Genomic DNA, 25,044 nt, shown 5'->3' on the forward strand with positions numbered 1-25,044 from the left:
TTCCTTGTATTTTTATGCAGCAGTAGGTTCATGTCATGAACTGTTATTTATATTGGTTCTGTAGTTAGACAATGAGGAAGTTCCATTCTTCCAGCTTTTCTGACTTGTCTACCTCCATGGAGACAGATGCAAGGAGAAGCCACCAGAAGGTGGCGTCTTGGGCTTTATTTTTCACTGATGACCGTGTCGTGGCTATGACATCTAGAGTAAACTTGGGCACTTTATAGGAAGGGTTACACAAGATTTTATGTCTTAAGTTTATAGCGCTAGAGGACTAGCCACCATGAATGAGGCGTGGCTTTGTTTTGATCGTCTGAGGTCTGTGACAACAACACTGTTTTATTGTTGCTAAGTGAGACAGTAATTGATGTGAACTCATTATGGATAATGTCATCATCACATTGTCCCAGTCTGCCCATAAAAGATTAGATCATGTTGGAGTAAAGTTTCAATTAAGTCATGGAGCCATCTGAATCTCATGTCCTTTATCATTGTTGTAGAAAAGTGGGTTTTAAATGAGGAGAGCTTTTCCTCTCTAATCATGGCATAGTTCAGATCTCCTGTGCCTGGTTTACAGCTGCTGATAGAATAATACAGTATGGCTGGGAGAGCTTGGGTTGTGTATTGGGAGAGATCGGGATTGCTTGTTGCAGGGTCGAGATTTTTCAGTAGAATCTGTGTTTACGTATTCCCACACTGTATCTCTCTGGCACTGAAGAGCCAGGTGCCTGGGGTAGGGCTATAATCATGTTACCTGTCTTCCTGGGAGCTGCAGGCCAACACTTCTCACTGATATCATCTCTACATTACCTGTACTGTGTTCACATTAACAATAGTGTCTGCTTTGCGTACTGTAGTAAACTCTGACTAATCATGTAAGGCTGGCAGTATAACAGCTCTGGCAGCAAGTGTTGTCACAATGCCATATGCCAAACTCACTCCCTGCATTTATGTATTTATTTGGTGAAAACAGTGACATAAGAACTACAGGGAAGTGAACTTGAATTTAATGAAAGGAATGTGCATTTACCGTGTTGATTTCAACAAATACTGTATAGTCTACAGTGCAAGCAGACACTTGCTATGGAGGTTGAGAAATGCTCTTGTGTTATTTAAGGGGCAGTCTGTAGTTGGTACATCCATTTTTAGACTTTTAAATGAATGTATACCCTTTTGATTCTTGAAGAAAATGACTTATGAGCTTAGTTGTCCTACCCCATCAGAACCCAAAATATAAGCTTGTTTTAACTCAATGTAAATCTAAACAAACACTGTATAGCCGCAACTATAATTTTGATATCATGGATGGTCAGTCCTTGTATCCAAAGCTCTGACAAGGATTTTGAGAGCGGTTACATTATTCCAGCCCCATCCCTCAGCTGTTTACCAAATCAGTGGCGGGGTGCCGCTTTGTTATTGTTCAAACTGCGGATTGCCGCTTTAATGCACACATCACACCATACCAGTGCATCACAACTCAAGTCCTGAGAAGCTAGTTGCGATTGGCTGTTGTATCGGATGTTTTCTCACCCAAGCAATCGAGTATTGAAAGGTGAAACGCCGTCCTCGGATTAGCACTTACATTTCCTGATTCTTCTCCTGATTACTGGGGGGAGGCTGTTTTTCATTCCAGAAAGTTAGCTTGCGTCACACATTCCAAAATCTTGGCAAATGTGAACGCATTAACATGTCTATGATCAACTGTTGTAAACGTTCCCTTTTTATCTCTTTAGAAAATGCTAGTCTTTGTTATTTGTTCAACAGTTCTCTGTGTTAAATGTGTTCATCAACATTTTTTTTTTTTTTTTTGCACTGTTTCTTGTAGCAGTGTGTCAAATGTATTACAGCATTCACAACACAGCTCAATCAGCCTCACAGTCACAGCCGGTCTATACTGTCATCATTTACCATTCAGTCACTACTAGGCAAAACAGACTGCAAATGCAGTCAACGAGTTTGTAGAGTCACAAGCTTGACGTAATCATTGCGTGCAAGGAATATGGGACCAAATACTAAACTTTTGACTATAAGTGATTTTGTCCAAATACTTGACTTCTTCACATGGGGGGCTTTAATTTCTAAATGGTAAGACGGATATGTATGAAAATACCCTCGAATAAAAGGCGACATTCTATAGTCGCCTCATATGAAACATTTGATCTCAAATCCAAAACGCTAGAGTATAGAGCCCAAAAAATAAATAATCCTTCACTGTCCAAATACATATGGTGGGAGTGTATCTTCACTGTCCAAATACGTATGGTGGGAGTGTATCTTCACTGTCCAAATACGTATGGTGGGAGTGTATCTTCACTGACAAATACGTATGGTGGGAGTGTATCTTCACTGACAAATACATATGGTGGGAGTGTATCTTCACTGTCCAAATACATATGGTGGGAGTGTATCTTCACTGTCCAAATACGTATGGTGGGAGTGTATCTTCACTGGCCAAATACGTATGCTGGGAGTGTATCTTCACTGACAAATAGCTTCAAGCAGAAGAGGTACTATAGCACATTTCCTTAGAGGAACAGACAGAGCTCCACAGGCTAATTTCACAGAAATCAACAATATTTCCTAAAACATGGGGTGTTTGTCTCGAGAGACCTCTGTGTTTGAACAGGTGGCGGAGGAAAAGGAAATTGACAGGAAAGCCATCATTCTATTCCTCCTCAGCCCGATTTGGTTGTATATGTAAAGATGCTGTGAGACTGATCGTCTCACGCTGTTGCTGCTGTGAACTGACTGAAAGGAGAACCGACACCCAATCACAGTAATCCTGCTGGGCTATTAAACTCCCTCTCTCCAGACATGAGTGGCAAAGCAACAGTCTCTCTCTCTCTCTCTCTCTCTCTCTCTCTCTCTCTCCCCACTGTGGTGGTGACTGCTGAGGCCTCAATAAGCACTCATATACATACCCCTAGCAGCCCTAATACACTTTCAATAGTTTTATTGCTACATCTCACTTTTGAATCTGGACAGCTGGTTGCAATCTTAGGGTCTCTTTACTCTACGCTACTTTGACGACACAAACTAGGTCCAGGAGAGATACTTGGGTAAAGAGACAGATTTAGATTTAAATCACACTTTAAGCGACGTCTCCCACACTAGCTCTGATTCAGAGGGATTGGTTTAAATGTGGAAGACACGTCTCGGGTTGAATGCATTCAGTTGTACAACTGACTAGGTGTCCACCTTTCCCTTTCCCAATAATTACCCTAATTACCTTTAAAGGGAAACTTCAGGATTTTGGCAATGAGACCCTTTATCTACTTCCCCAGAGTCAGATTAACCATTTTTAAGTCTCTGTGTCCAGTATGAAGGAAGTTGGAGGTAGTTTCCCTAGCCAATGCTAACTAGCGTCAGCACAAGGACTGGAAGTGTATGGGTATCTTCTAGTGTGCTTGCAGATACCCCATAGACTTCCAGTCGTTGTGCAACGCTAGTTAGCAATTTTTTTAGAACTGCACGCAGGATTTTAAAATATCCACACATTTGTCAATCATTGCATTAATCAACTGTGCAATATGGTTTAGATGAGAGGCCTGTGCAGTTTGAATCGCTATCCTTATTCTGTCTCTATTGTATTTACAGTATGCTAATAGGTGCACACATGAAGCAGGAATGTAGCTTTGGCCACACCACATCCAAGGCCGATGTTGAAGAGCGAGATTTCACTAGACACATTTTAATAATGTAAATCCACCCTTATACTGCCCCTTTATACTTCACTCCGTCCGTTGTTTTTCATGAGGTGAGAACTAGTGAATGAACATGTCCAGCATCACATAATGTGTATCAAAATCAAAAGGTTGCTGCAGCCAGTTGTTTATTCAGATGAATTCGTGCTGATTATTAAGACTTCACATTGCAGATTCAGACTTGAGTGTCCTGGCCAGGCAATACATAGTATCTTTACCACAATTTATGCCAAGAGAATTGTGTGTCTATCCATTCCTCACCCCCAATAATAGCACCTGTTGATGGATTCATGAATGCTCCAGGTTTAAGAACAACACAAGGCAGGAAGAGAGAATTACATTTCATACGACGATAGACACTTTATGTAAGATTGAAGTGCAGCCTTGAAATTGAATGGCTTTTCCTTGTAGTGACATTCACAGTATTTAACCTTGTAAAAACAAAACGATGTGACCTCTCCTCTAAGAAAACATATCACCCTTGATAAAAAGGGAAGTCAACCTTCCTGTCTCAAGTACTGTCTCTACTCTGTATGTATAAACCAAACTGTTTTGAATATTACAAACAAAAGATACTATCACTCAGTTTAGCTATGCGGTCACGTTTCTGTACAGAGGAATGAGCTGGTTTAGAGTACCAACTGTGGATGGCAGTTTCTATAGACACAAGCCAGAAGGGAATTAGATCTCTCTGCAATTGACCTCGATGTAGTGTGTTTATTGTTCCGAACACATATGGCAGGTATGAGGAATTTGAGACAAAGGTCCTGGATCCATTTCCACTGCAGGGGTGTGTGTTTTCATTGCCTTTCTTTTGTGATTGGAGAAGGTGTTGTGAACACATCACACACCATGGTGCTAGTCTGGTCTGGTTCCCATAGTCTGTTGCCAAACTCCCTGACATGCAACCAACCCAGCTAGCACATATGGTTCCTTGGAAGTTGTGGGAACGTACGTTTTTGGTTTCCCATTGGTTCTAGGAACGAAGCCATAAGTTTCCTTGCCAGTAAAATTGAAAGTTTTAGTGGTTCTGAGAACGTTTTACTATGGTTTCCTGAAAGTTTTCCTGGGAGGTTTTATTAACAATCTGAGAATGGAAATTATAGGTTATTGTGAGTTTTTTAATAATTTCCTTAACTTTCACTGAATGTTTCAATAAGACTTGTATTAACACTGCTAGCTTAGGTTAACTGTTTTGGCCAACACACTTAACAAGATAGAAGATAGAGAGAGTTTTGTTGACGCTGAGAACGGAATGTATATGTTTTTCTTAGAACGTTCTTTGAACGTTACTAATGTTTTTAATGGAAAGTTTTAATGTTCTGAGAACATCACTTTAAATGGAAGAATGAGGAAACCTGCAGAAAATGTTATGCTGAGGTACTGAAATTCCCACAGAAGAAAGTTGTTTCTTAACATTCTCTGAACTATTTGAGAATATTCCCAATGTCAGACAAGTTGGAGAACATTCCTGGAACATTACCAAAAATGCAATTAATTTGAACTTAATTAATTTGAACTTTTAGGAAACGTTCTGTTAAAGTAATGAAACACCAAGAAAATTGTTATTTTGTCAAATTCCTTAAATCTGCTGAGAAGGTTCCAAAGCCAAGCAACTATCCTGCACCATTCCCAGAATGTTGTGGGAAGGTTGTATGCAAAATAACCATAGGACAACACTCACCAAGCATAGGATTCTCAGAATGTTATGTACTACCTGGGAATACCCCTTTTAACACACTCGTATCAAACACACACTGTACACATTACCAAAGCCAATCAAGTTTTATTTTAAATACCATACAAATATGATAAGACATTAAAAATACATACACTATGTGGCCAAAAATATGTGAACACCCCTTCAAATTAGTGGATTTGGCTATTTCAGCCATACCCATTGCTGACAGGTGTATAACATCGAGCACACAGCCATGCAATCTCCATAGACAAACATTGGCAGTAGAATGGCTTGTTCTGATGAGCTCAGTGTCTTTTGACATGGCACCGTCATAGGATGCCACCTTTCCAACAAGTCAGTTTGTCACATTTCTGCCCTGCTAGAGCTTCCCCGGTCAACTGTGGGTGTTGTTATTGTGAAGTGGAAACATTTAGCAGCAACAGTGGCTTAGCTGCAAAGTGGTAGGCCACATAAGCTCACAGAATGGGAACACCGAGTGCTGAAGGGTGAAGTGCTAATGGTCTGGGGCTGCTTTTCATAGTTCAGGCTAGGACCCTTAGTTCCAGTGAAGGGAAATCTTAACACTACAGCTTTCAATGACATTCTAGATGATTCTGTTCTTACAACTTTGTGGCAACCGTTTGGTGAAGGCCCTTTCCTGTTTCAGCATGACGATGCCCGCCATGCACAAAGCTAGATCCATACAGAAATTGTTTGTCAAGATCTGTGTGGAAGAACTTGACTGGCCTGCACAGAGCCCTGACCTCAACCCCATCAAACACCTTTGGGATGAATAGGAACGCAGACTGCGAGCCAGGCCTAATCGCCCAACATCAGTGCCCGACCTCACTAATGCTCTTGTGGCTGAATGTAAGCAAGTCCCCGCAGCAATGTTCCAACATATAGTGGGAAGTCTTCCCAGAAGAGTGCATGCTGTTGTAGCACCAAAGGGGGGACCAACTCCATATTAATGTCCATGATTTTGGAATTAATTGTTCCACTTACTTTTGGCCATGTAGTGTAGACACACATTTTTCATTCACAGTCACCACTGACTACAGTATGTCACACAAGTTAAGTCACACATTTTGTACAATACAGTATATGCATGGGTATTACATCTTCGTCATCTCAGAGAGATGCAGGGTCACTTACAATAAATATAAATGTCATTTTTTAACTAATTTTAAATGCAGCACATACTGTACACTGCCTTGCAAAAGTATTCATCCCCTTTGGCATTTTTCATATTTTGTTGCATTACAACCTGTAATTTAAATGTAGTTTTGTAGTAGGTGAAGTGAAATGAAAAAAGTAACTTGTGCTGCGTGCATATGTATTCACCCCCTTTGCTATGAAGCCCCTAAATAAGATCTGGTGCAACCAATTATCTTCATAAGTCACATAATTAGTTAGATTGCACACAGGTGGACTTTATTTAAGTGTCACATGATCTGTCACATGATCTCAGTATATATACACCTGTTCTGAAAGGCCCCAGAGTCTGCAACACCACTAAGCAAGGGGCACCACCAAGCAAGCGGCACCATGAAGACCAATGAGCTCTCCAAACAGGTCAGGGACAAAGTTGTGGAGAAGTACAGATCAGGGATGGGTTATAAAAAAATATCCGAAAATTTGAACATCCCACGGAGCACCGTTAAATCAATTATTAAAAAATGGAAAGAATATGGCACAACAACAAACCTGCCAAGAGAGGGCCGCCCACCAAAACTCACAGACCAGGCAAGGAGGGCATTAATCAGAGAGGCAACAAAGAGACCAAAGATTACCCTGAAGGAGCTGCAAAGCTCCACAGCTGAGATTGGAGTATCTGTCCATAGGACCACTTTAAGCCATACACTCCACCGAGCTGTGCTTTATGGAAGAGTGGCCAGAAAAAAGCCATTGCTTAAAGAAAAAAATAAGCAAACGTTTGGTTTTCACCAAAAGGCATGTGGGAGACTCCCCAAACATATGTAAGAAGGCACTCTGGTCAGATCGGAATAAAATTGAGCTTTTTGGCCATCAAGAAAAACGCTATGTCTGGTGCAAACCCAACACCTCTCATCACCCCGAGATCACCATCCCCACAGTGAAGCATGGTGGTGGCAGCATTATGCTGTGAGGATGTTTTTCATCAACAGGGACTAGGAAACTGATCAAAATTGAAGGAATGATGGATCCTGCTAAATACAGGGAAATTCTTGAGGGAAACCTGTTTCAGTCTTTAAGAGATTTGAGACTGGGACAGAGGTTCACCTTCCAGCAGGACAATGGCCTTAAGCATACTGCTAAAGCAACACTCGAGTGATTTAAGGGAAAACATTTAAATGTCTTGGAAGGGCCTAGTCAAAGCCCAGACCTCATTCCAATTGAGAATCTGTCTGATGACTTAAAGATAGCTGTACACCAGCGGAACCCATCCAACTTGAAGGAGCTGGAGCAGTTTTGCCTTGAAGAATGGGCAAAAATCCCAGTGGCTAGATGTGCCAAGCTTATAGAGACAAACCCTAAGAGACTTGCAGCTGTAATTGGGCAGTGAATAGTTAAGCACGCTCAAGTTTAATTTTTTTTGGTCTTATTTCTTGTTTGTTTCACAATAAAAATTATTTTGCATCTTCAAAGTGGTAGGCATGTTGTATAAATCAGATGATACAAACCCCCAAAAAATATATTTTAATTCCAGGTTGTAAGGCAACAAAATAGGAAAGATGCCAAGGTGGGTGAATACTTTCGCAAGCCACTGTGTCTGAGGCAATGTCAACGATGTCCATGATTCAGACCATGAACTGCAGTATGTAGACAACTACATAATTTAGATAATTATGGAATGGGGACTGTGCTCCATTTTATGTTCCCTGGCCTGAAGATGGAGAGCCTTTTGATCATGGCCTATCAGGAGAATTTATTCCCACAGTCTAGCCTCCATGTTCCAGCTTCTACTTGTGTTGTAGAGGGAATGTGAAATGGTTTCGAGATACATATAGCCTACATACTTGCTGTACATTGCAAACACACCTATTGTTGGTATTAATACAAAAGTTACAGCGAGTTGCTTTGTCACTTTTCACAGATCAAAACGATATAATTTATAACACACTGATTGTTACAAAGGATTGGGTTCATTCATTACATGTTATTTTAGTGACATAAAAACACAAGTCATCTGTTACAAGTTGCTTACTCTTTTGGGACCATTTCAGTACATTCTCATGTGCTGAATTAGTGAAATGACTCCTCATAGCTGAATTAGTTAAATCAGTGGTTCCCAAACTGTGGGGTGGTCGGCAGAGGGGGGGGGCGGTGGCATGTCAGCTAACATATTTGTATTAGGGGGGCCCTGAGTGAAAAGATTTGGGAACCCCTGAGTTAAATGACTCCTTACAGCTGAATCAGTTAAATGGCTCCGCCTCACAGAGTATACTGAACAAAAATATTAAAGCAACATGCAACAATTTCAATGATTTTACTGAGTTACCGTTCATATAAGGAATGAGTCAATTGAAATAAATTCATTAGGTCCTAATCTATGGATTTCACATGACTGGGCAGGGGCGCAGCCATGGGTGGGCCTGGGTGGTTATAGGCCCACCCACTTGGGAGCCATGCCCAGCCAATCAGAATGAGTTTTCCCCCACAAAAGTGCTTTATTAAAGACAGAAATAATCCTGAGTGTCATCAGCTGTCCAAGTGGTTGGTCTCAGACAATCCTGCAGGTGAAGAAGCCGGATGTGGATGTCCTGGGCTTGCATGGTTACACGCGGTTGTAAAGCCGGTTGGACGTACTGCAAAATTCTCTAAAACGACGTTGGAGATGGCTTATGGTAGAGAAATTAACATTAAATTATCTGGCAACAACTCTGGTGGACATTCCTGCAGTCAGCATGCCAATTGCACACTCCTTAAAAACTTGAGACATCTGTGGCGCTGTGTTGTGTGGCAAAACGGCACATTGTAGAGTGGCCTTTTATTGTCCCCAGCACAAGGTGCACCTGTGTAATGATCATGCTGTTTAATCTGCTTCTTGATATGCGACACCTGTCAGGTGGGTGGATTATCCTGGCAAAGGAGAAATGCTCACTAAGAGGGATGTAAACAAATGTGTTTTTTTTGGGGGGGGGAGAAAAATAAGCTTTTTGTGCAAATGTCAAATTTCTGGGATCCTTTATTTCAGCTCATGAAACATGGGACCAACAGTTTACATGTTGTGTTTATATTATTGTTGAGTATAGAATACCATTTGGTCAGTCTCCTCTCTGCCACACGTTCCTCTCTATTCCGGCCCATGTGGACAATGGTTGTGGACAGGTCAGCCTTCATTTCTGCTCTATTTCACCATACAGTTACAGTACATTGCAGTTTGGCACCAGTGCTAGTGACACCAGCTTTGTCAGTTCCACTCCTCTGACCTCATGTGGTTGGGTATGCACTGGCAGACGTAGTGGCTGTAGTAGAAGCCAGTTGGACAGTTCTTGTGTGGCTTTCTGCAGGGCAGCCGGTAACAGCTTGGTGGAGGGGAAGAGAAACCGACAGAACAGTTGGTTTTACGCAATGTACTGTAGCTTCAACTCAACTGTGACCCACTTGCATGACCCTGCGTGTGTAAGTTATTTGTGTGTGTGATCTCGGACCAATCCCCATTGTCTCATTGATAAAACATGCTCTAACTCTTTCCTCTGTTTGGATAGAACATTAAAAATAATAATGTTTTATCTCTTGCAAGAGAGGGGAATTCTGTGCTTTCTGGTAAATCTGGTTTCTCCATTCCAAAGAAATGTGGCAGGTGCCTTGCCTCGCTTATCCAGATTCATTGTAAAGGGACGTAAACAGGATATGAATTCTCAAGCTCGAGTAGTTCTTCACATTAATGTCTTGTCATTATCCGGAAGTATGAAATAATATTTGTATAACCATCATTACGTTTGAACAGATTCCACTTGAAATACACATTGCTGATGATACCGATACAGTCTCTGGATTCAGACTTCACCTTACGTTTGAGTTTCGTCTACTTAGTTCCTCTCTGTCTCTTTAAGTGGAACAGGTTGTGTGTTGCTCTTGCCAAATTAAAATAACCTGTAGTTTTAGCAGTTAAAGCTTTATACTATGTGTTCCCAAGTTGTCACACTAAGGTCATACGTGTATTATTACTTTGACCGCATCATAGTTCTGGGAATAGTACTTCATAGTTTTCTAGAAATGGCAAAGGGGATGTCCACCCGTGTCATTCGGCCTAATGAAATGTGAAGTGTTTGAACTTTCACCCTCTTCTGTTGTACTATCTGTGTTTAGAGTCAAATGTTTTTTTTTTACCTGCAGTTGTGTGCGTTGAACCTCTTGCCCTGCAGCAGGCAGGTGTGAGGACTCTCCCTGCACTGGCACAGGCACGTCTCTGGGTTGAGAGGCTGACTACGGGGGCACTCTGCCCGGCACACACAGCCACACAGATCTGGGTCCCAGCGTTGGTTGGGTGGGCAGGTCCATGGGCCGGGCTGGTCCTCACAGAGACACTCACAGGACTCTTGGTCTAGACGCCAGCCTGGCCCACAGCTGGCCTCCGTCAGACCGTTCTGACACACACACTCACAGCTGTCCTCATCCACGACTTTGTTGGGGCCACACAGCTCCAGCAAGGCTGACTCCAGGGGCTCTGCAACAGATGGTGGAGAGGAGAGATGCTAGTTAGTGTCACTTCTTGACCTCTAGACAGACATGTGGTTTAGTACATTTCACTTCAATGCGGTGAGGCATTAAATCATTCGAATTGACCAACTCTCTGACCTATGAGCTACAGTATCTCTCGGTGTTGGCAAACGGAAACGACTGTACTGGGGTTGTATGGGTACGGGCTAGTTTAACTTACCTAGCTCTCTCTCTGAGAAGGAGCTTGTGTCCATGGGAACACACAGGCAGCTGGTGGGGTCCCAGACCAGTCCTGTACTGCAGGGAACATCTGGCGGGGAACACCTGGAGAGGGAAGGAGGGACACACAGGCCAGTCAGTATCAGATCAGAGGTCTTGGCTTAGGGGGACCGCTACTCTCACAAAGCATTCCTGTGAATGGGCTGGACACCATGGGCGGTCTGTGAGAGGGAACTGAATCCCCTGGCCCTCCTCCCTGCTGGCCTTGGTCTGGCAGACAGCCTACACACAGCCGTCTGGAGCAGTTAGGCTGGACACAGAAAGACGAGGAGAGAGCAGGGGGAAACATGGCCTCTTCTCCATGGCCTCAGTTCAAAAGCAAATGCACACGCAAAGCACTTGTGACGGAATAGCTGATGGTCTAGCTCATTCACTTGCATCGTCAGATGCTGGTCCACATAAAATAGGATTAGATGGAATGGTTTAGTATCCTTGGCTTTGTCAGTCAGTTATATTATTACATTGCATTAAAATTGGACGATATTGTTTAACATGAACCAAATACTGTATTCCTTAAAGGTCCAATGCAGTCATTTTTATCTCAATATCAAATCATTTCTGGGTAACAATTAAGTACCTTACTATGATTGTTTTCAATTAAAATTGTAAAAAAAATAAACAAAAATAACTTTCTGGGAGTGGTTACAGTTGTTGGCGCGGTTTCCGGCCCCATCAATGCGCACGCATCATTTTTGTGACGTCAGCCAACCCGTCTATATAAAACACAGGAAAAACCCAAGTGTTTTGACTGCACTGGGCCTTTAATAATAGTGACATGTGGGTGTGTGTGTACACGTTGTGTCTTGATCGGCAGAGGTTACGTCTTAAAGTTGACTAGTCCTCACTACTCACTCACACGGTGAGGTGAGCTGCAGCGGCCCTCCTGATGACGGAGTGCAGGGGCCTCTTGGACAGACACTCACAGGACGTGTGGTTGACGAACGCCACCATCACCATAGAGCGGTCACGGTGAGACAACTCCACCAGCTGAGGCCACAGGGGGAAACAACACGGTGTCAATGACTAACATTCGGATTCGGCGTCTATTGAATACAATGCTCTTACTAAAGTTGTGACATTGGTACAACGCGGGTATAAGAGCGACTTGATGTAAAGTGTTACCCTGTACAGTAGCGTCATTTTAAAATGTCAAATGATATCTAGTTTGTCCTCCGCTGCTCACCGTCTTGTTGATGTAGATGTGGCTGGTGTTGGTGCAGTACAGACCCTCCTGGGGACAGCAGCCCCCACAGCGGTGCACAGACACACAGCGAGGCACGTAGAAGTGACTGGTGCTCTCCGGGTACTCCTTAGACACCTCCAGACATACCTCCCGAGGAGTACACATGGTACGCTGGATCTCCTCCAGAATGACTGGGGATGAGTGGAGTGACATTGACAGAGACAGGTTATCAGGGATAATATAATACAATATGCCATTTAGCAGACGCTTTTATCCAAAGCGACTTACAGTTAAGCGTGCATACGTTTTACGTATGGGTGGTCCCAGCGGGAAACGAACCCATGGTGTTGCAAGCACCGTGCTCTACCGACTGAGCCACACAGGACCGCCAAGTTCTAGAGAATATCCTGACTAATGTGGAATAGAATCGTCAGGAACATTCTGTTATTGGCCATCTTAAGCCACCCAGGTAATAATGTAGCTGCATTATTAGGCTATATTGCTGCGCTAATTGGTTGCAACATCATTGACAGCGTCCCCACCTACAATTTGATTTGTAATAGGCAATTTCCTTTTTGAAAGCCCATCCCAATAACTTAACCACAGAACCACACTGCCACCCACTAAGCCACATTGAGTAGGAAATATAAGATTAATGTCCATTTTTAAAAGGTTGAATTCAACAAATCATTTCCTTTTTAGTGCAATTTCTGTTGTCGGATGATCACCATAATAATGTGCAATTTGTCTCGGTGACAGAGTATAAGGACAACAGACTGCAAATACTCAAAGAGCGGGGAAGGAGAAAAGCTAACCCCTAATGATATTAACTTTTTAGACAACTTGGCGTCTGTCCAATACACGTCTGTTATGTTGTCTGATGGAAGGACACAATAGGTGGCTTTGACTGTGTTTGCTGTGTTACTGTGCCAGCTCTTTCATCTTGGGATGTCTCTTGTAAAGTATCATTGTTTAATGTCTTCTAATTCAATCTGATGTCCTACTTTCTGGCACTGGTCGATTCTCCAGCATGACTGTTTCCTTCATAAGACCTTTAGTCACTGGATCTGACTGTTTGCTTGACTTTAGTCTGTGGATCTGACGTCCTTTCTTTGAATTGTTTCTGGCATCATTTCATAGAGGTTGGGGTTGGTCAATGAAAGGCAATGGAGCAAGATCAACAGTTTTGTAATGTGCCCTTTTTACAACTTTCTCTCAGTAGCATCTGGAGGTCTGTTGTGTAAATGGGTGAACTGAGGCCAGGCCACCTCCTATCATTGTCCTTTAGGTTATGAGGGTCCCCTTAGCCTTTATCAGCTCTCCAGTAGGGCCTATATCTTCTGTGATGAGCTCCTGTGATCAGGAAGCAGACAGCTAGTTTAAACTAGAGCACAGAGAGAGAACACACAGTCTCTGATGAGTGGGGAGGGAAGAGTGAGGGGCCTCTTTAACTGTTAGGAAAAGAAGCACAGGCTTTTCTCTCTCCTTTTAACAACGACACACAGCTGTACTGCTCCCATCTGTGGGTTTGAGGGGGAAGAGAAATGGACTATCACGCTAACAGTTCCCCCTTGTGAGATAGGAAGACAACATTCTCTCTCAATGGGTGTTTGCTGTTATTAGGGCCATTCAACTGAAGAGCCTTACCTTCAATGGTGCTGTCAGACTTGACCAGTGCCAGCTCCCTGGGCTTGCCCCAGGCCCAGATATCGTCTTCAGCATGGAGAGGAGGGGAGGTGTGCAGGGCTTTCCTACGTAGGCAGTGCTGCACGAGACTATACTCTGGGTACAGCAGCTCCACCAGCTCGTCCACATTGGACACTGTGTCCAAACCACTAAGGCCTTCGCCAACCAGTGGGGCCTGATGAGGAACGGAAATATGAACAATGAGAACTTAAAATGTGTTACTTTGATCTACCAAAATTCAGTTTATGTTGATCATCCACTGCAATATATTATGTAGAAAATAATATATCAAATGACACAGATGGGTATCTCAACATATAGAAAAAAAAAACATGTTTGTAATAAAGACCATTTGATAAGTCAGAACTGTCTGTAACTAAGTTGTAGTCTGTCACTACTACAGTAAGAACCCTAAGGGCATCACTGCAACATTATCACTGTCTGCCTCAGAGATCAACACCCACCAAGCAGTCTGGGTGCTACCTTGTCATTATCTCTTATGGAAACAAATGCTGTTATTTTTTTCCCAGGTTGGTAATGCTAGACTGTCACTTCTGTCAGGGATGCAATGGAAACTGAGCCGGGTATGGAGCACTGTGTCTGTCTGAGCCCAGGGAAAACAAAGCAATGCAAGATCATATTTTTTCCATTGAGATCAGCCAAGTTCTTTCCTAGAGATAAGGAACAAGGTTATTATGTCTGTTACAATCAAAGGTCTCCATGTTCAGATGAAAGCCTTGAGTTCACTATCAGACATATTAAAATATACTTTAAAGGTCCTTCAGAAAGTATTCACACCCCATGTCTTTTTCCCACATGTTGTTGTTGTTACAGCCTGAATTGTCACTGGCCTTCACACAATACCCCATAACGTCAAAGTGGAATAAAGTATTTTTTTAATTATTTTTTTTACAAGTGAAATAAAACAAAATAAAATGCTGAAATGTCTTGAGTCAATAAGTATTCAATCCTTTTGTTATGGCAAGCCTAAATAAGTCCAGGAGTAAAAATGTGCTTAACAAGTCACATAATAAGTTGCACGGTCTCTGTGTGCAATAACAGTGTTTAACATGATTTTTGAATGACTACCTCACATACAATTATCTGTCCCTCAGTCAAGCAGTGAATTTCAAGCACAGATTTAACCACAAAGACCAGGGAGGTTTTCCAGTGCCTTGCAAAGAAGGGCAACTATTGGTAGATGGGTAAAAATAAAAAGCAGACATTGAAAATGCCTTTGAGCATGGTGAAGTTACTAATTACACTTTGGATAATGTATCAATACGCCCAGTCACTACAAAGATAGAGGCGTCCTTCCTAACTCAGTTTCCGGAGAGGAAGAAAACTGCTCAGAGATTTCACCATGAGACCAATGGTGACTTTAAAACAGTTACAGGGTTGAATGGCAGTGATAGGAAAAAATTGAGGATGAATCAACAACATTGTAGTTACTCATCAATACTAACCTAGTGAAAAGTGAAAAGAAGGAAGCCTGTACAGAATAAAAATATTCAAAAAACATGCATCCTGTTTGCAACAAGGCATTAAAGTAATGATGCAAATAATGTTGCAAAGCAATTAACTTTTTTGTCCTGAATACAAAGTGTTATGTTTGGGGCAAATTCAATACAACACATTACTGAGTACCGCTCTCCATTTTCAAGCATAGTGGTGGCTGCATCATGTTATGGGTATGCTTGTAATCATTAAGGACTTAATGGAATGGAGCTAAGCACAGGCAAAATCCTAGAGGAAACCTGGTTTAGTCTGCTTTCCACCAGACACAGGGAGATGAATTCACCTTTCAGTAGGACAATAACCTAGAACACAAGGCCACATCTACACTGGAGTTGCTTACCAAGAAGTCAGTGAATGTTGGCCGAGTTACAGTTTTGACTTAAATCTACTTGAAAATCTATGGCAAGACCTGAAAATGGTTGTCCAGCAATGATGAACAACCAATTTGACAGAGCTTGAAGATTTTTTTAAACAATAATGGGCAAAGAATAAAGGGCAAATGCACAATCCAGGTGTGAAAGCTCTTAAAGCTCTGTAAATGCTGTCAAATGTGCTTTCTACAAAGTATTGACTCAGGGGTGTGAATGCTTATGTAAATTAGATAATTCTGTATTTCATTTTCAATACATTTGCAAAAAATTCTAAAAACATGTTTTCACTTAGTCATTATGGGGTACTGTGTGTAGATGGGTGAGAAAAAATATATATTTAATACTTTTTGAATTCAGGCTGTAACACAACAAAATATGCAATAAGTCAAGGGGCATGAATACTTTCTGAAGGCACTGTAGCTGCTTCTAATGTTGTTTAGTATACACATTTTGAATGTGGACTTTTATGTAAGCCACTTGTGAGATTTCGGTTCCACTGGACTTGCAAATGTCACCCCTTGTGGCTGACAGTAAGCTCCTGCTCAGATCACACAACATGAGGTCATCCCCTTGGCAACATGAGGTCATGGCTGACCAATAGATAAACGGTGTATACCTCCCACACGATCGCTCATAGTGCTCAGGGTGAGTGTTTCTCATCACACGCAACCCATTGTCAGTTTACCTCACAATTTAAACAACGTAGCCAACTCAATTGTAACCATCCATAGTCACTTTTGCTATTCAACCTCACTCGTCTCCTATTGTTCAAATTGACAGTCCCTCTCTCCATTCAACCTTTTCAAAGGCAGACGTCTGTCTGAAGGTATGGCCTACTACCCGCCTCAATAGTGGAAGTAGACAGGCACAACATGACTAAGTCATTCACCTTTAATGATGCACAATGTAGCCACAAGCAGAGGAGGATGTTTTATTGCCAAATAAAGACACACCCGCTGTAGTGAAAGCACTGACGAGTAACAAGGAAACCGCCTGTCTCTTTTTGTTGTTGTTGAACTATTGAGACACCTCATTTAGTCAACAAACTGATTTAGTCAATAACAGTAGTCTATTACCTTCACATGCCTATTTATTTCGGTACTGAAATCAGAGTTCGGAGCATAATGGTTTCGTCCGAAAAAGCATCATCTGGTCAATTCTTATCTGTGCCGAACAATACGACACATCATCCAAAAGCAGCAGCGTGTTGTTAGTTAGTTACTCACCGTTGTGTCCTCCTCACCTGGGTACTCATCATAGTCATATCCATGAGTGAGATTGGTGACATTGAGAATCCAAATGACTAAAGATAATATCCACATAGTGTGTCGATGATGAAAGGGGGAGCAGGAGGAGGACGAGGGGGAGATGATGAAGGATCAGCTAATGCCCCACAGTTGAACTCTTATCCCACAGAGCACAAGGATCTCCTCGTTCCTTAGCCAGGAACTGACCTTGAGATAAGATGAGCCCCGTAGAGTGCCTTTCAAACACAGCATTTTCCTCCAGGAAGTATTTTCTTTCACTTCATACAGCATGTGAGACAACTTTCATTGTTTCATTCCAAGTATTTCCATCGCTACTCCCTTGAGTTTCCCTCTGAAGGCTTTGTATTTGGAATCAGATCCTTGTAGATGATCATAATCAGAAAAGAGGTGTAGAGATTGTGAGGCCAGATTCCATAGGGGTCCTGCAGGTCCAGATGGGGTGAGAGAGTGTAGGGTTGTGTCTGTCTCCTGTGAAGCCCGAGTACAGAGGAAGTGAGAGCAGACACATGTGACAGCAGGCAGGCTCCCTCGGCAGAGTGCCCTCCTTTCTCTCTCTCTCTCTCTCTCTCTCTCTCTCTCTCTCTCTGTTTTGGGAGGAGCTGCCACCGCCTCTCCAGACTGGGAGTTAGTGTGTGTGTGTGTGTGTGTGTGTGTGTGTGTGTGTGTGTGTGTGTGTGTGTGTGTGTGTGTGTGTGTGTGTGTGTGTGTGTGTGTGTGTGTGTGTGTGTGTGTGTGTGTGTGTGTGTGTGTGTGTGTGTGTGTGTGTGTGTGTGTGTGTGTGTGTGCGCGCCTGTGTACCAGTGAGTACTGTTGTCTCTGAGCTTGGTGAGCACACTTTTTAAGGTGCTATATTTTCCATCTCCACAGTATAATCTCTTATTTTCAAATGCTCGCTCTGTATATTTCCCTATAACGTGCTGAGGCAATGTGCTTCTCCAGAAAGGTGTTCGTATCTGACTTGGCCTCATCTCTTATCACCATAGCACCTGGCCTCCTGCTTTTCAGGGTGGTCTACTGTACTGTTCTGTACAGACGGGAGAAGCAGAAGCTCTCATTCTATGATTCAATGCTATCAAAACAGAACCTACTAAACTGCATGATCTCCCTACGGCTATGTGCTGTATGATTGTCTACTGTCCTCCTCGACCTCCCCATCGCTAACAGTCTACAGTAAACTTTAGATATGTCATGCCTGTCTTTGTAAATCCCTGGCATGGGTGTCAATGCTGGCATGGTGATCTAGTGAGTGAATCGTCAGTCCAACTGTACAACAATGTTTATTTTCATGGATGATTGAGCAGCAGAAGGAGTTGTGGTCATTTGTAGGTAAGTTGGTAGAGAATAGCTCTTGTAAAGCCGGGGTAGTGGGTTTGATTCCTGGGACCACCCATATGTAAAAATGTACACATGCATTTATTGTAAATTGCTTTGGATAAAAGCATCTGCTAAATGAACATTTGTTATTATTTTAGTTGTACAGATAGGGCTGTTTATGAGTTACTATGCTGTATGAAATGATTTACACATTTTGAGTCATTGAATTTGGCTCTGCTAAGAAGTTGACTTCCCTGATTCCTTGGTACAGTCTTAGAAAAAAGGTTCCAAAAGTGTTCCAAAAGGGTATTTCGGCTGTCCCGACAGGAGAATCCTTTTTTGTTCCAGGTAGAACCCTTTTGGGTTCCATGTAGAACCCTCTGTGGAAAGGGTTCTACCTGGAACCAATAAGGGTTCTTCAAAGGGTTCTCCTATGGGGACAGCCAAAGAACCCTTTTAGGTTCTAGAAGAGTGTATTTCCGAAGAGTGTATTGATGCAATGGCCTTTAATCAATATCTGCAAAGCACTCACATCTTACTTGTTGAGTGCGGTTGTTTGAGTCCACCTAGTGTACAACTGCTATACATCTGTCGTCATCATGCTGCTGGCGTGGGGACAGCCAGCCAGGCAGCGAGTATGGCTCGGCTCTGGCCAGCCACAGTCATTACACGTAATGGGCTCAATCCTCTCAAGTAGGGCCATGTTTACCCTGCTCCTAATGAACATCTCCCCATCGACAATATCTGGCTAATTCAATTCTCCCACAGCCAAAACACTCATTTCCTCCCAACAACTGCTCTGTTTCCCCCATTGTTTTCTCTTGGATGATAGAGACATACTGTAGTTTTTTTTTGGGGGGGGGCAGCAGCTGGTTGTTTTCAAACTGAGACACACTCACATAACATACTGTATATCCGGAGCACAAGTGTTCTGTATATGAATGGTCTCTAAGTTGGAGTAACAGACAAAGTAGATGGAAGACGAGTGGTGTTGCAGTGTGAAAGCCAGCAGCTGGCCATCGTATGCTGTAAGCTCAACAGCTCTTCATTGGGACTACCAAAGATTGCTCCAGTTTGTAGACAAGACAATATTCTGCATGACACAGTAGTGATGAACAGCTCCTCTCTCAGCCACAACTCTCTTCTCTCCACATACCCTTTTTAAATGTCAAATTATATGAGTACAAATCTTGCTAGTGCCTTTAGTGCTGGAGGCGATCAAGGCTTTTGTAGTGCACAGTAGCAGGTCTTGCCAGTGCATATCTGAGATATCTGTGTGCGGTAGATCCCTTACTATTGGGGACATGTTGGAGCTCGTACCTAACGCAACTCACAAACGTGAACTCTACAATGAGGCAAAGACTAAGTTGTGAAGGAAAGGGGATTACAATATGGCTGGATTGGTTGACAATAACCGTAAAGTAGCTAATAAAATCTACGCTGCGTTTTGGGGTTGGATTGGCATGTTAAATGTGCACGTATCCATTTTGGTGTACATGATTTATAAACGACACGCTGTTAGATGCAATAGATCTCTGTAGATTCTCTTAGCAGATGTGATCTAATCACAACAAAGGGTTGATGGGCAACAGATGGCGGAAAATGAGTTTTAAAATGCCAAATAGAAGAAGACAAAGATAATTGAGTGTCATCCCAGTGTGTAACGTTACAGACAAAGGCTGCAGGTGAGACACGAGAACAAGGTGGGAGCTTTTCAGATCTAGCCTCAGACCCAGTAAATCTCTGCAATGTGAGTGACAGGAAGGTTCCCAGGAACCTGCTCTGGATTAATGGCAGGAAACACGATGGAATGTTGTCTTTCTCCCACATGCACTGTGGGCCATGGCCTGGGGCCCTCAATGGTTTCACAGGAAAACATGAACCCAAACACCATTATCATAGAACCAAGACAGATCTATGTTACTGTATGTACCCATTAGAGATGGAGGTTTCAGAACTTTTCAGATGGCAACTCTGAAAGCAAAGCCTTTATTTGGCTTTGTTTTGTAATTCCTTTAAATATAGAAGGCCTCTCAAACATTTTGTCGGAAGACAAATATAGCCCTCAGACATCTCGTAAAATGCCAAGCTTTCATGAAAGTTTGGGAAAGGGCTCGAAAGGTTAATACAGCAATGTCCTTTGCTCTGAGCACAGTAGGGAGAATTCTTTGTTATCTGACAGTGGACATCGTTTTCATACCTATTGTATCTCTGAGGGGTTTTATTAGAAGGAAAAGTTGGTCTCGGGTTAGTCTGAAGTTACTCTCAGTGAGCCATACTCCAAGTGCTCTGCCAAGCTGTCTGGCTCATAATGACGTAATAGAATGGGCTATAGAAAGTACGTGATGTGGCCACACAGTGAGAGGATGTTGGTGAGGAACAATCTGAGATGTAGCTGAGTGGCTAGTTTCTTAGAACTCTGTTAATAAATTGTGTGCAATGGTACCCCCTAGTGTCACAAACAGTCACATACAGGTTAATGAGATAAGTAGGGCAACTGTCCATGAAAGATCAGCATAAATTACAGTTATTAATCTGTGGATTGTCATCACTCAGCCTTACCCTTTTTATATCCAACCCCTCTTCTGAATTCTTATTTTCATGGTTAGTTTTTGTGGTTATGAAGGGAGGGTGTCATCTTCCAGAATTGCAAAATAGTTTCACAGCAGAAGTAACTTGACCGTTTTTGCAATGTCTGGACTCTTTGTTTTCAAGAAATTTGGGCAAAATTCAGCACTTCCTGATAGTAAAAATAAAAGCTAATATGCACATTTTGGGTATGTGTATACACACTCGACTTCCTCAAGACAAGTTATATGCATGGGAAAATATACCCTTTACCATGACTGGATATGTGGAGTCAATGAAATTCATAGCATAACACCCCAATGTTTCCCACAGTTGTGTCAAGTTGGTTGGATGTCCTTTGGGTGGTGAAGTATTCTTGAGACGCACAGGAAACTGTTGAGCATGAAAAACCCAGCAGTGTTGCAGTTCTTGACACAAACCGGTGCACCTGGCACCTACTACCATACCCTGTTCAAGGCACTTAAAGCTATCGTCTTGCCCATTCACTCTCTGAATGGAACACATACACAATCCATGTCTCAAGGTAAAAATCTTAATCTACACTGATTTAAAGTGGATTTAACAAGTGTATTTAATAAGGGATCATAACTTTCACCTGGATTCACCTGGATTCCCCTGGTCACCTGGAAAGAGCAGGTGTCTTTAAAGTTTTGTACACTCAGTATATACACTGCTCAAAAAAATAAAGGGAACACTTAAACAATACAATGTAACTCCAAGTCAATCACACTTCTGTGAAATCAAACTGTCCACTTAGGAAGCAACACTGATTGACAATAAATTTCACATGCTGTTGTGCAAATGGAATAGACAACAGGTGGAAATTATAGGCAATTAGCAAGACACCCCCAATAAAGGAGTGGTTCTGCAGGTGGTGACCACAGACCACTTCTCAGTTCCTATGCTTCCTGGCTGATGTTTTGGTCACTTTTGAATGCTGGCGGTGCTTTCACTCTAGTGGTAGCATGAGACGGAGTCTACAACCCACACAAGTGGCTCAGGTAGTGCAGCTCATCCAGGATGGCACATCAATGCGAGCTGTGGCAAGAAGGTTTTCTGTGTCTGTCAGCGTAGTGTCCAGAGCATGGAGGCGCTACCAGGAGACAGGCCAGAACATCAGGAGACGTGGAGGAGGCCGTAGGAGGGCAACAACCCAGCAGCAGGACCGCTACCTCCGCCTTTGTGCAAGGAGGAGCAGAAGAAGCACTGCCAGAGCCCTGCAAAATGACCTCCAGCAGGCCACACATGTGCATGTGTCTGCTCAAATGGTCAGAAACAGACTCCATGAAGGTGGTATGAGGGCCCGACGTCCACAGGTGGGGGTTGTGCTTACAGCCCAACACCGTGCAGGACGTTTGGCATTTGCCAGAGAACACCAAGATTGGCAAATTCGCCACTGGCGCCCTGTGCTCTTCACAGATGAAAGCAGGTTCACACTGAGCACATGTGACAGACGTGACAGAGTCTGGAGACGCCGTGGAGAACGTTCTGCTGCCTGCAACATCCTCCAGCATGACCGGTTTGGCGGTGGGTCAGTCATGGTGTGGGGTGGCATTTCTTTGGGGGGCCGCATAGCCCTCCATGTGCTCGCCAAAGGTAGCCTGACTGCCATTAGGTACCGAGATGAGATCCTCAGACCCCTTGTGAGACCATATGCTGGTGCGGTTGGCCCTGGGTTCCTCCTAATGCAAGACAATGCTAGACCTCATGTGGCTGGAGTGTGTCAGCAGTTCCTGCAAGAGGAAGGCATTGATGCTATGGACTGGCCCGCCCGTTCCCCAGACCTGAATCCAATTGAGCACATCTGGGACATCATGTCTCGCTCCATCCATCCAACGCCAACGCCACAGACTGTCCAGGAGTTGGCGGATGCTTTAGTCCAGGTCTGGGAGGAGATCCCTCAGGAGACCATCCGCCACCTCATCAGGAGCATGCCCAGGTGTTGTAGGGAGGTCATACAGGCACGTGGAGGCCACACACACTACTGAGCCTCATTTTGACTTGTTTTAAGGACATTACATCAAAGTTGGATCAGCCTGTAGTGTGGTTTTCCACTTTAATTTTGAGTGTGACTCCAAGTCCAGACCTCCATGGGTTGATAAATTGGATTTCCATTGATTATTTTTGTGTGATTTTGTAGTCAGCACATTCAACTATGTAAAGAAAAAAGTATTTAATAGGATTATTTCATTCATTCAGATGAATGTGTTATTCATCTGGGATGTGTCATTTTAGTGTTCCCTTTATTTTTTGAGCAGTGTATTTAAGTGATAATGCCCGAGGAGCCGGTGTTTGTAGGATATATTGGCACGAAGTCGAGGGCCGACAAACACTCCAAACACCGGCTCTGAGGGAATTATCAATTTTATACAAGGGGTTACCAACATTTTCAAATAATGATTGAAATTATTGAAACGTGTTTTGATTAATTTATTCATACCATTTCATACTTCCACGAGATATAGCCCTGACACAAATCTAGGGTTGCTACCCAAGCCGGCTGGTCATTCATTCTATCGGTTCAGTTGCCAGACCAAGTCGTTAAGTCTTTTTGTGCTGTATCTATGGACATTCGTTCATTCTAAATGTTCGATTGCCATACTGGCTGGCAACGTTCTTCTTCTTATTGCGCTACCTGCCCGAATGCATAGTACCAACTGTAAAGTTTGGAGGAATAATGGTCTGGGGCTGTTTTTCATGGTTTGGGCTAGGCCACTTACAGTGGGGGAAAAAGGTATTAGATCCCCTGCTGATTTTGTACGTTTGCCCACTGACAAAGAAAGGATCAGTCTATAATTTTAATGGTAGGTTTATTTGAACAGTGAGAGACAGAATAACAACAAAAATATCCAGAAAAACGCATGTCAGAAATGTTATAAATTGATTTGCATTTTAATTTGCAAATTTGCAAATTTATTTCAAATAAAAAATCTTGGCTGTGTGCTTAGGGTCGTGGTCCTGTTGGAAGGTGAACCTTTGCCCCCAGTCTGAGGTCCTGAGCACTCTGGAGCTGGTTTGCATCAAGGATCTCTGTACTTTGCTCCGTTCATCTTTCCCTCAATCCTGACTAGTCTCCCAGTCCTTGTCGCTGAAAAACATCCCCACAGCATGATGCTGCCACCACCATGCTTCACCGTAGGGATGGTGCCAGGTTTCCTCTAGATGTGACGCTTGGCATTCAGACCTTTGAGTTCAATCTTGGTTTCATCAGACCAGAGAATCTTGTTTCTCATGGTCTGAGTCCTTTAGGTGCCTTTTGGAAAACTCCAAGCGGGCTGTCATGTGCCTTTTAATGAGGAGTGGCTGCCGTCTGGCCACTCTACCATAAATGCCTGATTGGTGGAGTGCTGCAGAGATGGTTGTCCTTCTGGAAGGTTCTCCCATCTCTCCAGAGAGGCTCTGTCAGAGTGAGCATCGTGTTCTTGGTCACCTCCCTGACCAAAGCCTTTCTCCCCCGATTTTGTCAGTTTGGCCGGGCGGCCAGCTCTGGGAAGAGTCTTGGTGATTCCAAACTTTTCCATTTAAGAATGATGGAGGCCACTGTGTTCTTAGGGACCTTAAATTCTGCAGACATTTTTTGATACCCTTCCCCAGATCTGTGCCTCAATGGAATCCTGTCTCGGAGCTCTATGGACAATTCCTTCGACCTCGTGGCTTGATTTTCACTTTGACATACGCTGTCAACTGTGGGACCTTGATATAGACAGGTGTGTGCTTTTCCAAATCATGTCCAATCAATTGAATTTACCACAGGTGGACTTCAATCAGGTTGTAGACACATCAAGGATGATCAATGAAAAAAGTA

The 25,044-nt window shown here is 43.0% G+C and overlaps 1 protein-coding gene across 1 annotated transcript; it reads right to left on the minus strand.

Moving 5' to 3' along the window:
• Nucleotides 1-9,535: 9,535 nt before the first annotated feature.
• LOC106602932 (vascular endothelial growth factor C) lies at nucleotides 9,536-17,865 on the minus strand. Its single transcript, XM_014195953.2, has 7 exons — nucleotides 17,295-17,865; nucleotides 14,141-14,354; nucleotides 12,494-12,684; nucleotides 12,167-12,297; nucleotides 11,252-11,355; nucleotides 10,702-11,038; nucleotides 9,536-9,893 (listed from the first exon to the last, which is right to left on the minus strand). The coding sequence occupies exons 1-7, from the start codon at nucleotides 17,388-17,390 to the stop codon at nucleotides 9,779-9,781; spliced, it is 1,188 nt and encodes a 395-aa protein (XP_014051428.1). The 5' UTR covers nucleotides 17,391-17,865; the 3' UTR covers nucleotides 9,536-9,778.
• Nucleotides 17,866-25,044: the final 7,179 nt, after the last annotated feature.

Source organism: Salmo salar, chromosome ssa04 (genome assembly GCF_905237065.1).
Source record: "Salmo salar chromosome ssa04, Ssal_v3.1, whole genome shotgun sequence".
In the NCBI taxonomy this organism is placed as follows: domain Eukaryota; kingdom Metazoa; phylum Chordata; class Actinopteri; order Salmoniformes; family Salmonidae; genus Salmo; species Salmo salar.